The 17,641-nt window shown below is 38.3% G+C and overlaps 1 protein-coding gene across 1 annotated transcript; it reads right to left on the bottom strand.

The window, feature by feature from the left end:
- Positions 1-14,996: 14,996 nt before the first annotated feature.
- LOC143678893 (transmembrane epididymal protein 1A-like) lies at positions 14,997-16,095 on the bottom strand. The gene has a single exon (XM_077155763.1). The coding sequence runs from the start codon at positions 16,089-16,091 to the stop codon at positions 15,318-15,320; it is 774 nt and encodes a 257-aa protein (XP_077011878.1). The 5' UTR covers positions 16,092-16,095; the 3' UTR covers positions 14,997-15,317.
- Between the last annotated feature and the right edge of the window lie 1,546 nt (positions 16,096-17,641).

Below are 17,641 nucleotides of genomic sequence, written 5' to 3'. Positions count from 1 at the left end.
TAACTCCCTTTGACCTCTTCACAATGCCCTATTTCTCTGTGTAACTAGCCCCCAACACAGTTTTTTGTGTTTATCATTGTATGTGTAATCAGAATTTCCTTCCAACATATGCTATAAGGGAAGATATTATCCATGTAGAAAGGAACTACTTGGGAACAGGTACCTCGAATATCTAAGATTATTACAGAAGATTGAAACAAAATATGTGAGATTTTCATCAATTCACAGCGTACTTAACAACTAGAGATTTTCCCTGCCCAATTCTGACAGCAACTTTTCTAATCCTGATCATTCCATCATTCATTCAGAACAATCACTTCAGAAAAGACAGAACTGAGCAAGAGGCACTATGGAAGGGAAGTTTTATTTTCCTTTCACTTTAATTTTTCTTAAGATGGTATATGGTTTGTTCTAGTTTGCTAGGTGCCAGAATGCAATATACCAGAAACAGAATGGCTTTTAAAAAGGGGAATTTAATTCTCAAAGATAGACCATATGCTGGGTCACAAAGCAAGTCTTAACAAATTTAAAAAGATTGAAATCATACACAACACTTTCTCGGATCATAAAGGAATGAAGTTGGAAATCAATAATAGGCAGAGTGCCAGAAAATTCATAAATACATGGAGGCTCAACAACACACTCTTAAACAACAAGTGGGTCAAAGAAGAAATTGCAAGAGAAATTAGTAAATACCTAGAGACAACATATCAAAACTTATGGGACGCAGCAAAGGCAGTGCTAAGAGGGAAATTTATTGCCCTAAATGCCTTTATCAGAAAAGAAGAAAAGGCAAAAATGCAGGAATTAACTGTCCACTTGGAAGAACTGGAGAAAGAACAGCAAACTAATCCCAAAGCAAGCAAAAGGAAAGAAATAACAAAGATTAGAGCAGAAATAAATGAAATTGAAAACATGAAAACAATAGAGAAAATCAATAAGACCAGAAGTTGGTTCTATGAGAAAATCAACAAGATTGATGGGCCCTTAGCAAGATTGACAAAAAGAAGAAGAGAGAGGATGCAAATAAATAAGATTAGAAATGGAAGAGGAGACATAACTACTGACCTCACAGAAATAAAGGAGGTAATAACAGGGTACTATGAACAACTTTACGCTAATAAATACAACAATTTAGATGAAATGGACAGGTTCCTGGAAAGACATGAACAACCAACTTTGACTCAAGAAGAAATAGACGACCTCAACAAACCAATCACAAGTAAAGAGATTGAATTAGTTATTCAAAAGCTCCCTAAAAAGAAAAGTCCAGGACCAGACGGCTTCACATGTGAATTCTATCAAACATTCCAGAAAGAATTAGTACCTACTCTCCTCAAACTCTTCAACATAATCGAAGTGGAGGGAAAACTACCTAATTCATTCTATGAAGCCAACATCACCCTCATACCAAAACCAGGCAAAGATATTACAAAAAAAGAAAACTACAGACCAATCTCTCTAATGAATACAGATGCAAAAATCCTCAATAAAATTCTAGCAAATCGTATCCAACAACACATTAGAAGAATTAGACATCATGACCAAGTAGGATTCATCCCAGGTATGCAAGGATGGTTCAACATAAGAAAATCAATTAATGTAATACACCATATCAACAAATCAAAGCAGAAAAATCACATGATCATCTCAATTGATGCAGAGAAGGCATTTGACAAGATTCAACATCCTTTCCTGCTGAAAACACTTCAAAAGATAGGAATACAAGGGAACTTCCTTAAAATGATAGAGGGAATATATGAAAAACCCATAGCTAATATCATCCTCAATGGGGAAAAATTGAAAACTTTCCCCCTAAGATCAGGAACAAGACAAGGATGTCCACTATCACCACTATTATTCAACATTGTGTTGGAAGTTCTAGCCAGAGCAATTAGGCAAGAAAAAGAAATACAAGGCATCAAAATTGGAAAGGAAGAAGTAAAACTATCACTGTTTGCAGACGATATGATACTATACGTCAAAAACCCAGAAAAATCCACAACAAAATTACTAGAGCTAATAAATGAGTACAGCAAAGTAGCAGGCTACAAGATCAACATTCAAAAATCTGTAGCTTTTCTATACACTAGTAATGAACAAGCTGAGGCGGAAATCAAGAAACGAATCCCATTTACAATTGCAACTAAAAGAATAAAATACCTAGGAATAAATTTAACCAAAGAGACAAAAAACCTATATAAAGAAAACTACAAAAAATTGCTAAAAGAAATCACAGAAGACCTAAATAGATGGAAGGGCATACCGTGTTCATGGATTGGAAGACTAAATATAATTAAGATGTCAATCCTACCTAAACTGATCTACAGATTCAATGCAATACCAATCAAAATCCCAACAACTTATTTTTCAGAATTAGAAAAACCAATAAGCAAATTTATCTGGAAGGACAGGTTGCCCCGAATTGCTAAAAACATCTTGAGGAAAAAAAACGAAGCTGGAGGTCTAGCGATGCTGGACTTTAAGGCATATTATGAAGCCACAGTGGTCAAAACAGCATGTATTGGCATAAAGATAGATATATCGACCAATGGAATCGAATAGAGTGCTCAGATATAGACCCTCTCATCTATGGACATTTGATCTTTGATAAGGCAGTCAAGCCAACTCACCTGGGACAGAACAGTCTCTTCAATAAATGGTGCCTAGAGAACTGGATATCCATAAGTAAAAGAATGAAAGAAGACCCGTATCTCACATCTTATACAAAAATTAACTCAAAATGGATCAAAGATCTAAACATTAGGTCTAAGACCATAAAACAGTTAGAGGAAAATGTAGGGAGATATCTTACGAATCTTACAACTGGAGGCGGTTTTATGGACCTTAAACCTAAAGCAAGAGCACTGAAGAAAGAAAGAAATAAATGGGAGCTCCTCAAAATTAAACACTTTTGTGCATCAAAGAACTTCATCAAGAAAGTAGAAAGACAGCCTACACAATGGGAGACAATATTTGGAAACAACATATCAGATAAAGGTCTAGTATCCAGAATTTATAAAGAGATTGTTCAACTCAACAACAAAAAGACAACCAACCCAATTACAAAATGGGAAAAAGACTTGAACAGACACCTACCAGAAGAAGAAATACGGATGGCCAAGAGGCACATGAAGAGATGCTCAATGTCCCTGGCCATTAGAGAAATGCAAATCAAAACCACAATGAGATATCATCTCACACCCACCAGAATGGCCATTATCAACAAAACAGAAAATGACAAGTGCTGGAGAGGATGCGGAGAAAGAGGCACACTTATCCACTGTTGGTGGGAATGTCAAAGGGTGTAACCACTGTGGAAGGCAGTTTGGTGGTTCCTCAAAAAGCTGAATATAGAATTGCCATATGACCCAGCAATACCATTGCTAGGTATCTACTCAAAGGACTTAAGGGCAAAAACACAAACGGACATTTGCACACCAATGTTTATAGCAGCATTATTTACAATTGCAAAGAGATGGAAACAGCCAAAATCTCCATCAACAGAAGAGTGGCTAAACAAACTGTGGTATATACATACGATGGAATATTATGCAGCTTTAAGACAAGATAAACTTATGAACCATGTAATAACATGGATGGACCTAGAGAATATTATGCTGAGTGAGGCTAGCCAAAAACTAAAGGACAAATACTGTATGGTCCCACTGATGTGAACGGACATTCGAGAATAAACTTGAAATATGTCTTTGGTAACAGAGTTCAGCAGGAGTTAGAAACAGGGTAAGACAATGGGTAATTGAAGCTGAAGGGATACAGACTGTGCAACAGGACTAGATACAAAAACTCAAAAATGGACAGCACAATAATACCTAATTGTAAAGTAATCATGTTAAAACACTGAATGAAGCTGCATCTGAGCTATAGGGTTTTTTTTGTTTTTGTTTGCTTGTTTGTTTGTTTGTTGTTGTTTTTTATTATTATTACTACTTTTATTTCTTTTCTTTATATTAACATTTTATATCTTTTTCTGTTGTGTTGCTAGTTCCTCTAAACCGATGCAAATGTACTAAGAAACAATGATCATGCATCCATGTGATGATGTTAAGAATTACTGAGTGCATATGTAGAACGGTATGATTTCTAAATGTTGTGTTAATTTCTTTTTTTTTTCTTTCCGTTAATAAAAAAATAATAAAAAAAAAAAGGGAATTTAATAAAATGCTAGTTTACAGTTCTAAGGCCGAGAAAATGTCCCAATTACAATAAGTCTATAGAAATGTCCAATCAAAGGCATCCAGGGAAAGATACCTTGGTTCAAAGACCAATGAAGTTCAGGGTTTCTCTCTCATGTGAGAAGGCACATGGTGAACACAGGGCTTCTCCCGGCACATGCGAGCATGGCGTCATCTGCTAGCTTTCTCTCCTGGCTTCCGGTTTCATGAAGCTCCCCGGGAGGCGTTTTCCTTCTTCATTTCCAAAGGTCACTGGCTCGTGGACTCTCTGCTTCATGGTGCTGCAGCATTCTCTGCTCCCTCTGAATCTCACGTTCTCCAAAATGTTTCCTCTTTTATAGGACTCCAGTAAACCAATCAAGACCCACCTAAATGGGTGGAGACACAGCTCCCCCATCCAGTGTAACAACCACTCTTGATTAAGTTACATCTCCAGGGAGATGATCTAATTACACACAGTATTGAATAGGGATTATTCTACCTCTACGAAATGCGATTTTGATTAAAACCTGGCTTTTTTAGGGTACATACATCCTTTCAAACCAGCACATGGTTTCTCATCTATAAGCAGGGGCAGGCCTGTTTATGGTTGCCATCACAACCAAATCAAAGAGAAGAGCAGAAACTGTTTATACACAGAGATGAACAAACAACTACAACTGACAAGAAAGGAGACAGAAGAGTCTTCTAGAACATTCCCATCTTATCAAAATCTAAAACATTTGTTTATAAGTTGGAAATTTGAAAACCAGCATGTGTTTGCCGATAGGGAACAACTTGTACTAAGAAGTAATTGTTCAGGGTATTTGAATATGGAAATTTAACTTCTGTTGTTCTTCATGTTTTATTACCCAGAAACACTTCAAAGATTAAGCTCTTCTTCACTGCAAGGACAGTAAATCATTTTTGGATAATCCAGGCTTTGGGTCTGATTTTCCATCTTTAGCCCTCTTGCAATGTTCTGGGATACCTGTAAATTAGCTCAAGGAAAGGGGCTCTGGGACAGGAGCAAGTGCATTTAATAAGGATTTATTCTGTTTTGTTTTATTTGGCCAATCTCTGATTAACTTTCCTATTTTGGGTGAAAAATCACTGTGTGAGTCTTGAAGGGACTGCCTTTGACTATATATGCCAGAGGAACGTTGCAGATAGTCTCCTTCCCTCCCCCTGGCAGCAAGGACAGGACTCAGCAAGTCAGAAGGGCCACCCAGAACTTTTCATCTAGAAGGGGTGACCTGAAGACTGAAGGGCAATTAGAGATTATGCATAGTGGTGCCGATGGCAACACATGCTCAACAGCCGTGGAGCCAACAGTAGTGGCACAGTTACCTAGTGTGTGGTAGTTAGGTTCAGTTGTCAACTTGACCAGGTGAAGGTACCTAGCTCTGTTTCTGTGGACATGAGCCAATGGTATGTGAGCCTTATCTGTTGCTCATTACATCTGCAGTCGGCTAAAAGGCATGCCTGTTGTAATGAATGATGTTTGATTTAATTGGCTGTTGCTTAAATGAGCACAGCCCAAGTAGCTCAGCATATCTCGTCTCAGCACTTGCAGCTCAGCCCAGGCCTTTGGAGATGCAGAAAGGAATCACCCCGGGGAAAAGGTATTGGAACCCAGAGGCCTGGAGAGAAGGTCAGCAGAGATCACCCTGTGCCTTCCTGCGTAAGAAAGAACCTCAGTTGAAAGTTAGCTGCTTTTCCGCTAAAGAACTAATGAAATAAATCCGTTTTTATCAAAAGCCAATCTGTCTTTGGTGTGCTGCATTCTGGCAGCTAGCAAACTAGACCATAGCGGGATGTGGGAAAATTATATTAGGGAATTATTTTTATAAAGGTGATAATATTTAGGCAATGACATGTTTTTTGAGTCTTTATCTTATAGAGATTCATATTCAAATATTAAGGCATTAATTTATGTGGTGTGATGGGGGAGCAGGGGGATAAATGTCTTGATTCCGTATATTTTTAATTGAGTTGATGGATACATAAGGCTTCATTTTATACTAGTCTGTACTTTTATATATTTTTTAAAGTTTTCATACTAAAAAGTACATATATAAAAAAAAGAAATGCAGGAAAAAGATGCTGTCAATCAAAGCAGGCTCTCTGATCTCAGTGGGAGCGGGCGCTAACCCTCAAAGACAAAGTGTGAGGGTTTGGATATCAGAATGATCCAGCCCACAGATTCTTTATGGTGGCTATTGATCATGGGGTCCTGAACTGAAATGTGTAGGCAATTCTCTAATAAAAAGTGGAATAAAAATTTTAAAAACTAAAGAAAATGTGTGGACCGCTAACTGAAATTATATTTGAGAATATAAGTTCCATCAGGGCAAGGATTTTTTACTATTTTCTTCAGTGATATGTATCAAACATCTAAGACTACTTCTAGCCCATGGAAGTGCTCAATAAATATTTGTTGAGTGAATGAATTGAGACCTAAAACAAGGCACTATTTCAGAGAATCAGGCCTCTCATCCAATTTTCAAAACCAAGTCAGACCTAGAAGCTCTTAAATAAAAAGAAAGTATTTTACCTCTTAGGAAGACTCTTGCAATATTTTTCCAAATAGTTATTGTAAGTGTTCTTTCTAGTCTTTGCCAGATTGGCCTGTTATCATTTCGAGGCAAGCTAACTGTACTCTGGGGAAAAGGAGCTGTCCCAAGCTTTGGAAAATTACTGGACTCTGGAGCTGAGCCAAGACATGGCTAGTATGTATCAGATCTAAGATGTGAATTCAGGACTACCTAATTAAAAAACCAATATTTCCTATATTTTCCTGATAATAATTATTATCTGGGGCACTTATAAGACATACAGACTTCTGAATGTGTGTGACACGATTAAATGAGAAAGGCAATTGATTAAAGAAATACGGCAGGCTAAAAACACATCTTGGGATACACAAAAACACCAAGCAATAAAGAATCTCTTCTCACTAAAATCACTTTTAAAAAACAGTATCTGGCCTGCATATATACTAAACCAGGAATAATACTTTTAAGTGCAAGTGATATTTATTGGCAATTCATTATAAACAACAATCCTTGCATCTTCTAAAAGTCTTCTCATTTGGGGAACAGTAAGGATTTTTAAACATTATATAAGCTTCCTAATAATCCCGGGACTCCTAAATTCTTTTAACCCTCTCTTGGGTTGACGTTGAAAATTTTTTCTTCTCTCAGTCACTTTTGGCTAAGTTATCAAGGTTTCTAGGGATGATTCTCTTTCACCTTAACATTCTTTTCCTGTCAAGAGGACAAGAGAAATGGAAGAGTTGTGCGTGAGAAAATACAGTGCCAGACAGTCCTCAGTGACTTCAAGGGGAGGAAGGAATGCAAGCCTCTTGGAGGTTGATGTGTTAAGTGGACAGAATATCCAGGAAATATTACCAGAGAAATAGTTTACAAAACCCTTGGGAGCTGAGTTTGGCAATGCAAAAATCACTCTAGGGTAGGAGAGGCTAAAGTGTTGTGGAAAGGGGCAAAAATTACATATTTACAGCTTATTAAACAAATGGAAACTTGGATGACAATAAACTGAAGCAACTGCAGCTTTTCCAGTCTGTTCTTTCAAACTAACATCATAATCGTAATTGAATGAACTCAGCTAAAAGGAAATGACCCAGCGGAGAGGTTATATACATAGTGTTTAAACACTGTCCAATTCATCTTTGTGCCTGGCACATAGTAGGTGGGCAATAATGTTTGTGGAACTCAACTGAGAAATGAATGTGAAGGCAATTTTGAAAATTTAAGTCTCCTACAAATATTAAGGTTTAAAAATTGTCTTTGGACTGGGGTCGGGGCAGTGAAAGAGAGTAAGAGAGAGAGCGAGCAAATAAAAGTCATTGTCCCAGTATTAACTGATAAAAGTTCTAGATATAATTTTGACATATCCACAGTTTCCTCTTCCATGTTTGCTATCACTAGTGAAAATTGGTTTCATAAAGCAAAAGACACAAGGAGAAAAATTTGTATCTTACCCCAATTGCTGCCATCATTGTCAATAAAATAAATTTAAATACTAAGATTTCCAGATGGTAGTCAATGCAAAATATACAATTTTTAAAAGACAAAGAAAGTGAAATTTCAGCCTGAGTAATGGGTTCATAATACTATTTGTATTAGCTATTGGTGCACTTACACTGTAGTAATAGGGAAAAAATAAAGACTCAAGACCTGGAAAGTCTTCCATTAAAATAACCTGCTTAAAACCACAATGAGATATCATCTCACACCCACCAGAATGGCCATTATCAACAAAACAGAAAATGACAAGTGCTGGAGAGGATGTGGAGAAAGAGGCACACTTATCCACTGTTGGTGGGAATGTCAAATGGTGCAACCACTGTGGAAGGCAGTTTGGCGGTTCCTCAAAAAGCTGAATATAGAATTGCCATACGACCCAGCAATACCATTGCTTGGTATCTACTCAGAGGACTTAAGGGCAAAGACACAAACGGACATTTGCACACCAATGTTTATAGCAGCATTATTTACAATTGCAAAGAGATGGAAACAGCCAAATGTCCATCAACAGATGAGTGGTTAAACAAACTGTGGTATATACATACGATGGAACATTATGCAGCTCTAAGACAGAATAAACTTATGAAGCATGTAATAACATGGATGGACCTAGAGAACATTATGCTGAGTGAGGCTAGCCAAAAACTAAAGGACAAATACTGTATGGTCCCACTGATGTGAACCGACATTAGTGAATAAACTTGGAATATGTCATTGGTAACAGAGACCATCAGGAGATAGAAATAGGGTAAGATAATGGGTAATTGAAGCTGAAGGGATACAGACTGTGCAACAGGACTGGATACAAAAACTCAAAAATGGACAGCACAATACTACCTAATTGTAATGTAATTATGTTAAAACATTGAATGACGCTGCATGTGAGGTATAGTGGTTTTCTTTCTCTCTATTATCGTTTTATTTCTTTTTCTGTTGTCTTTTTATAAATCGATGCAAATGTACTAAGAAATGATGAATATGCAACTATGTGATGATGTTAAGAATTACTAATTGCATATGTAGAATGGAATGATTTCTAAATGTTTTGTTAGTTAATCTTTTTTAATTAATAAAAAAATAAAAAAAATAACTGCTTAAGTAACAGGTCATTTCAGAGAAAGATACTGAGTTATAAAAAGTAGAAGCTTTTGTATTGGTAATTAATTAATTCCTAACCAAGGTTTAAAAAAAACCTCATGAATATGTTATGGCTATACCAAAGAGGCTACCCTGACAGCTGTAAAGTTAATCTTAGAAGGCTTCTGTAGTCGCATATTTCTTGACCTATGAAATGTGTTAAGAGTCCTGAATTTTGGACAAAGAAGTCTCAATTGGTTGGAAAGACCAGTTTTATTTCTTCTAGTTAGGTGAGTACGTTAAAAATCCAGATATATAGGGCGGGCCGCGGTGGCTCAGCGGGCAAAGTGCTTGCCTGCCATGCCGGAGGACCTCGGTTCGATTCCCGGCCCCAGCCCATGTAAAAAACAAACAAACAAACAAAATACAATAAAACAAGAAAATGTTTAAAGATGTTTCCCTTTCTTCCTCCCTTCCTTCCTTCCATCCTTCCTTCCTTCTCTCTGTCTTTCCTTCCCTTCCTCCCTAAAAAAAAAAAAAAAAAAAAAAATCCAGATATATAAAGAAACAACTTTTCTTTGTAGGTTCAACTTGTGTGAATATATCTTTAAAATTTACATGATTTCAGGGCAGTGCAAAGGTGGTTCAAGTGACAAAATTCTCACCTGCCATGCCGGCGACCCGGGTTTGGTTCCCGGAGCCTGCCTATGACAAAAAAAAAAAAAGTTATATTATTTCATACATATTCTGTTTGCTTTCTCAAATAAGATGCTTATAAATTTTCCTTTTAATTTTATTTGAAAAGTCTGACATTACGTATACAAGAGTTGTTAAATTTCTTAGGAAAGTTTTCTTTGTTAGGTTTCTAAGACTACCTTGTTAGGCCTTCGAAATATTTAAAAGACTCCGATATCTTAAATTCATTACTGGAAACATCTAAGGAATTTTGATTAATTAAATATGGAAATGTTTAGGAGAAAAATTTATCAAATGTATGGGCTTATTAAAAAAATAAAGAAAAAATGAAAACAATTTTATATAAAATTACAAAATGTATAAACATGTATGTCAAGTGTAAAAGCTTAGTAATTAGTTTATTAAACGTATGCCTTCATGAATTAATGTTGATTATAATACAAGCAATTGTAAGCATTTCTTTCTGGGTGCATCGTTCCATCTCAACGAATAAGAGTCCATTAATAACCTTCTGACTTCAAATTGAAAAACAAATCATCAAATTTTCCACAAAATAATTTTGCATGGCTTCTCCTCAGCCACCCCTCCTTAGGGGTAGGAATTCAGTTACTTTCTCTGGTTCCATGAAATCCCCATCACTGGAACTGCACTGCCTGCGTGTGGTGGCTGTGTTTCAACATCCTGGTACAGCAATACACAAAAGCTCAGAATGCCTGCCCTGCATTCCTCTAATACCTATGCATCCTTCAGAACTAAGATCAGAATGAAACCATTTCATCTGTGCAACAAACATATTTTTTCATTCACCAGCTATTTATTGCAAGCCTATTATGTGATGGACTGAACTAGGGTGTTTTGATGATTTTTATAGACTTGCTAAGATGCAGTTATTCTAGCTCAAGGGGCATTTTGACACTGGTGCTTTTTTTTTTTTTTCTTTTTTTTTTTTTTGTGCATGGGCAGGAACTGGAAATTGAACCCGGTTCTCTGGCATGGCAGGCGAGAACTCTGCTCACTGGTGTGTTTTTGAGATGCACACACACACACACACACACACAAACATATATCTATATATCTATATCATTATGTAGATTAGAGTTCTGTTTCAAGTCCACATATCAAAATTTAACAGGAAACAATATACCCACAGTATGTTTACCGGATGCTTGGGCAACCTTTGTTAGCTATGAGGTTCATGTGTCAACTTGGCCAAGTGATGGTGCCCAGTTGTCCGGTCAAGCCAGCACTGGCCCACCTGTTGCTGTGAGGACATTTTTGTGGACTTAAATCATCAGCCCTTTGATTGCATCGATGGCTAATTACATGTGCAGTCGGCTAAGGGGAGTGTCTTCTGCGATGAGAGACTAATCAATTGTAGGCTTAAAGGAGAAGTCAGAAGAGAGGATGTGTCTCTCCACGTCAGCCAGCCAGCCTCTCCTGGGGAATTTATCAAATACCATAGGAGTTGCTAGCTCACAGTCTGCCCTACGGCAATCGAACTCATGCATCTCCACAGTTGCGTGAGACACTTTTATAAAATCAAGTATTTACAGACATCTCCAGTTGGTTCTGTTTCCTTTGAAAACCATGACTAATACATTAGCTTATGGAGTTTTCCTGCTCTTCTCTTGGTCCCTTCTTTACTTCTTTTAAATTAATAGTTCAATACCAAATGGAAACCTAGTGACTTTTCCAGGCTAATGTGAAGATGGTGCCCTCTGGTGGAAGACGCTAAAATGACACCTCTCTCCCCAAATACCTATTTGGGTTGTTTCTGTTTTTCTCCAGATTTACTTCAAATTTACTAAGTTGGTTTTACTTCCTGATGTGGTTAGGATTACTGTCAGAGTGCTCATAGTACGTGATATGAGGAGTACAGAAAGGCCCTTATCCTCCAAATAGCAGATCTCGCCATTTCACCTTATATTCATGCCTTAATAATAATTATTTGTGGCTTTGAAGACCCCAGATAATTATTTATTATTTTACTGGATGTATTAATGTGCTACAGGATATTAGTGTTCAATGGGCCTCAAAAGTACTGAAATGGGACAGATCTAAGGGTTAATATGTGACTTTGGCCTTTCTTCTACTTTTACCTTTGTAGAGAGAGAATATTTTGAAATACAAAATTTGGGCTTCACTTTCCCACATCTTGTCTATGACTTTTTTCCAAGTTTGTCCAAAGATATTGCCTCAAGTGATGTAAGCCAGGTCAGAGTATATTAACAACAACAACAAAAAATCAATTTTTAGATTAAAAAAATTCATACTCAGATTTACATATATTAAAAAAAAAAAAGGAGGCCTGAGTGAAGTAGAAAACTGAGTTTTGCCATATCAGTAAAACTGGAGAAAATTTAGAGAAAGAACTGACTCCTCATCGCCCCAACCCCGAGGTCATTAGCGAAGGTGAGAAACAGTTCAGCTAGGCTAGAGTAAGGAGTTGCCATAGACCTGGACCGAAGCCTGAAAAGATATTGAAGGTGGTGGGGAGGACGGGGAGAGCCAAGGAGAGGGGACCCAGAGAAAGGGCAGACCCTACGTGGGAAGATTGGAGAACTCCCTGGGTCACCAGGACCAGGGAGCAGCATGGAAGCTGAACCAGTGACTGAGGGTTTAGTTTCCTACTGCTGCTGTAACAAGTTGCCACACAGGTTTAATGGTTTAAAACAATACATATTTATTATCTTATAATTCTCTAGGTTAGAAGCGTGACACAGGTCCCACTGGATCAAAATCACGATGTTGGAAGGTACAGGCTAGAAAGAAAAGATAGGAGAGAGAGAGAGGCTAGCAGGAGAGTGTGGAAGTGAAGATTATCAGTAAAGCTAACTAAAACAGTAAAAAGAGAGACAAAAAAGAAATTATATATAAAAGCCAAAGGATAAAATCGTTGAAGTACTGCCTTTACAGTAATGACATGGAATATTGATGGATTAAATTTCCCAATCAAAAGACACAGATTGGCAGAATGGATTTTTAAAAAGTATTATCTTGCTATACACTGTCTATAAGACTCACCTTATACCCAAGGATACAAATAGGTTGAAAGTGAAAGGCTAGAAAAAGATATTCCACACAAACAGTAACCAAAAAACAACTTTGGTAGCAATTCTAAAATGAGACTAAATAGACTTTAAATGCAAAAATATTATGAGATAAAGAAGGACATATGTTAATAAAAGGGGCAATCCACTAAGAGGAAGTTACAGCCATATTTATGCACTCAACCAGGGTGCTCCCAAATACATCAGGCAAACACCAGCAAAATTGAAGGGAAGAATAGATTTCTCTACAATAATCGTTGGAGACTTCAAATCACTACTCTCATCAAAAGATAGTCAGAGCATCAATAAAGAAATAGAAAACTTGAATAATATGATAAAAGAATAGACCTAACAGACACATCCAGAACATTGCACCCCAAAGCAGCAGGATACACATTCTTCTCAAGTACTCATGGATCAGCCTCCAGGATAGACCACATATTGGGCCATAAAACAAATCTCAGTAAATTTAAAAAGATTGACATTATACAAGGCACTTTGTCTGATCATAATGGAATAAAGCTGGAAAGCAATAACAGATGGAGAACTGGATATTTCACAATTATATGGAGGTCAGACAACATACTCTTAAACAATTAGTGGGTGAAAGAAGAAATTGCAAGATAAATCAGTAAACATCTTGAGACGAATGAAAATGAGAACACAACATATCAAAACTTATGGGGCTCAGCAGAGGCATTGCTGAGAGAAATTTATAGCCCTAAATATCTACCTTAAGAAGAAAGAACCCAAATCAAAATATTGGCCGTGCTGCATTCCCTTCTGAAGACTCTGGGAGATAATCTGTCTCTTCACCTTTTCCACCTTCTGGAGGCCATCTGCATTCTTGGCTCTTGGCCCCTTCTTTCTTCATCTTCAAAGTCAGCCGAGTCTTCCTCACATTTCTCTCTGACACTGACTCTTCTAACTCTTCTTCCACATGTAAAGACCCTTGTGATGACATTGGGCCCACTGGAATAATACAGGATAGTCTCCCCATCTGAAGGTCAATTGATTAGCAATTTCAATTCCCCTTTGCCATGGAGCATGGAACAAAGAAGACTGGGACTAGAACCAAAGGAACAGGGATACATCTAGTTCTTCTAGGAAGGAGAAGAAAAAAGAAAACTAGTTTCCCTGCCCCAACCCCACTCCATCCTAACACAGATGTTTTAGCAGTGACCTGGAGTGAGAAAAGCTTGGCAGATTCTTCATATCCTGAGGATACCAGGGAGAAAAGTAATAGCAATGTCATAGAGACATTCTTTTGCAAGACCCCAATAATGTAAATGTTCTCTTCCGCTCATGACACCCAGCTATAGCATTGTGACACAACCAAATATGCGACTACCTTAAGTTTCTTAAGCCTTTTTAGTTTTAGGTTACACATCTATAATACACCCAATAGGATAGTTATGAGGGTTAAAAAGAAAAACATGCAGAATAAACAAGCCATTGGATTTTATTATACATGAGAATGAGAAAGGAGTGGGCCCAGGTGAGTCCATGGCTTGGGAACTGATTCAGACATGTTCAGAGCAATGGACCGCTCTGCCCAGGAAGAATCTGACACTCAGGGAGCCAGGGATAGAGAACCTCTGGAAGCAAACATGTCCTTTTGAGCCCTCACTACATGCAGGGTGTTGTTCTGCCTTACTAGACCCTGCAGAAGAAACTGGCTTTAAGGATCTGACATTTTGTTAATGAATAATATAATAATCAAGTGAACAGACTCAAAAGCAGTTCTGTGCACTTATATATCATCCAAAAGAGTCGGGATTTAGTAGGAACATTGAAGAGATCCATAACTAGAAAGTATGAAGAGATAGTTGTTATGATGGGCAGAAATAACCTGATGTACTAAAAGTTGTAATTGGTCGTTAGTAATTGGTGGGGAGAGGGGTATTTAGAAAGACTTAGAGGCATGAAAGTTCAGGTTTGCAGAGAAAAGTAGGGATACCAGATTACCTTGGCTGGAGTAGAGGAGAGGGAAGTGAGGTTGGAGAAATACTTGGGGAGCTGAGAGTGAATCTGCCCCCCTTTCTTCCCTTGCTTTTCCTTTGCATCCTCTTCAGCAAATGAGATTGAGAGAGGCCAGAAGGGGAAAGGGAGGCATACCCCACCCTAGCACAGTCTGCTAACTTGGCGTGGACTCTCTCAAAGAGGGTTTCCTCATCGTCCTCTCTGGCAGCTCGCAACTTCTCATCCAGACGTCCCAGCGTGGGCAAGGGACATGGAAACCTGTGGGACTCATCCAAGTCCAGGCGTCACCGAATGTAACGATACCACACAAAGGAGAAGCCGTGGATCCAGAGCATCAAAATGGCAGTAAGGATCACATGCCAGCAGAAAGACGTGGTGACAAACATAATGTCATTTTTGTCATCATCCATCCATTTATAGCCAGAGATTGGTTTGTACAGCATAAAGGCGATCTGTATCAGCCAAGAGCCTAACATCATATAAAAAAAGGCCTTCATCATCCAGATCTGAGGCATGTTGGGAGCCCACAGCTCTGCGGTCACAACGAGCATCAGGAAGAACGAGGCCTGGGTGAGCAGGACGTGAGCCTGCAGTTCCACTCCTTCTACGTCCTGCATGTGCGACAGCATCAGGGGAAGAAACACAAAAATGCCCAGAACTTGGGCACCTTGCTCCATAGCAGAACACCTCTGGGGCAGAAGGTTCTGGCTTATTATGTCTGCACACCCACTCAGGAAATAAGTCGTATATATAGTGAGATGCTGCCACTGTTTGCGGTACAAAAAGTTTCTCTGATGATATATCTTGCTGATAAGTACCAACTTCCCATGAACGCTATGCACCTCTTGAGCTACTAAAATGCAGGCGCTCAATATCTTCATTAACCCAACATAGTATATTTGCTGCAGCCTGGCCCATCTTCCCTTGCTCCAAGGACTTCGTGGGGGATACTGGACAGGAGTGTTGCATATCAAGGCCCTGGACACCAATCGAGCATGATAAAGTCCATAGAAGAAGAGAGACAGTCCTGGGAACAGATGCCCCTCAAAGCCTCCCATGGAACTGAAGTCTAATCAAGAGGTCTAATCAAGAGCAGAGGCAAAAAGCTCAAGAATGGCCATTTCTTCAGGGTCACCTCACTTACTTATATCCTCTCCCCAGCCTACTGTGTCCACATACAGAAGGGAAATGGTTTTGGAGGAAGCCCAAACCTATGGTGGGGTGGGTGTCATGGTTTCCATTCTGTTCTTCTGCTCTGGTTCATTGAGACCTGACTAACCTTTGCCAAACAATGAAATAAGCATATTCTGCAGCACAACAGCTGTGCATCTTCCATTCTCAGAGACAATATCACAGGGCCCTCCTTGCCACTCCTTCTACTTATTCTTGACGCCATTGCTACCTTCCGTACTTCCCTCCCAGATTGCACTGAACATAAGGGAAAACTCAGAGGAAGCATGCAAGACACACAAAGTTGAGTATAAACCTTAAGTTTCCTCACATATAACCTCATACAAGCACTAGATATGAAAGTAGTCCCTGGTTGTAAGTAATCCTAGAACCAGAAGTGAGTCCATGCAGTGCCCAATATCCTGACATAATTTGAGAATTGCCAGAAAAAGTTCACGCCCCAGAACATCTCTTCCACTGATCTCCAGATAGAACCGAGATGCTACCATCTGAGATTCCTTCCCTTGAGTTGAAGCAGTGTTTTTCTAAGTGAAAATGTTCTACTCAGAGGTACTGAAATGAAATCTCTTAGGGTAGTATTTGCAATAAGCCTTTCAATAAACACTCTCAGGTAATTCTTGTGAACATTAAAAATTTTTTTAACTTTATAATATAACATATATACGAAGCAAAGAAATAAAAAAGCAAGAGTTTTCAAAGCACTCTTCAACAAGTAGCTACAGGACAGATCCCAGAGTTTGTCATGGGTTACAATATGATCCTCTCAGATTTTTTCCTTCTAGCTGCTCCAAATATATAGGAGGCTAGAAGGAATAGGTATTTTTTTTTATCACCTCAAACAGCTTTTTTACTTTCTTTTTGTGAAATATAACATATATACAGAAAAGCAATAAATTTCAAAGCACAGCACCACAATTAGTTGTGGTACATATTTTAGACTTTGACGTGGGTTACAACTCCACAGTTTTAGGTTTTTACTTCTAGCTGCTCTAAGATACTGGAGACTAAAGGAAATATCAATTTAGTGATTCAGAAGTTATATTTATTTGTTAAATCCTATATTGTATAATTCCACCATCACCTTTGATCTTTCTTTCCCTCTCTTTAAGGGTGTTTGCGCTAAGCCGTTCTAACTTTTTCATGTTGGAAGGGTCTGTCACTAATATGGGATAGGGAGATGGAGCTATCTGATGTTCTGGAGAGGTTTGGCCCTCTAGGTTTCAGGACTTATCTGGACCAGGGACCCATCTGGAAATTGCAGGTTTCTGGAAAGTTACCCCCGTGCATGGAACCCTTGTGGAATCTTATATATTGCTATAGGTGTTCTTTAGGATTGACTGGAATGGTCCTGGTTGGGGTTTGGCAGGTTATTAATTCTTGTGCACATTAAATTTTGAGAATCAAGGAGTAAAATGTA

This window comes from Tamandua tetradactyla, chromosome 4 (genome assembly GCF_023851605.1).
Source record: "Tamandua tetradactyla isolate mTamTet1 chromosome 4, mTamTet1.pri, whole genome shotgun sequence".
Lineage (NCBI taxonomy): Eukaryota > Metazoa > Chordata > Mammalia > Pilosa > Myrmecophagidae > Tamandua > Tamandua tetradactyla.
This window is presented reverse-complemented; position numbering and strand designations above follow the sequence as displayed.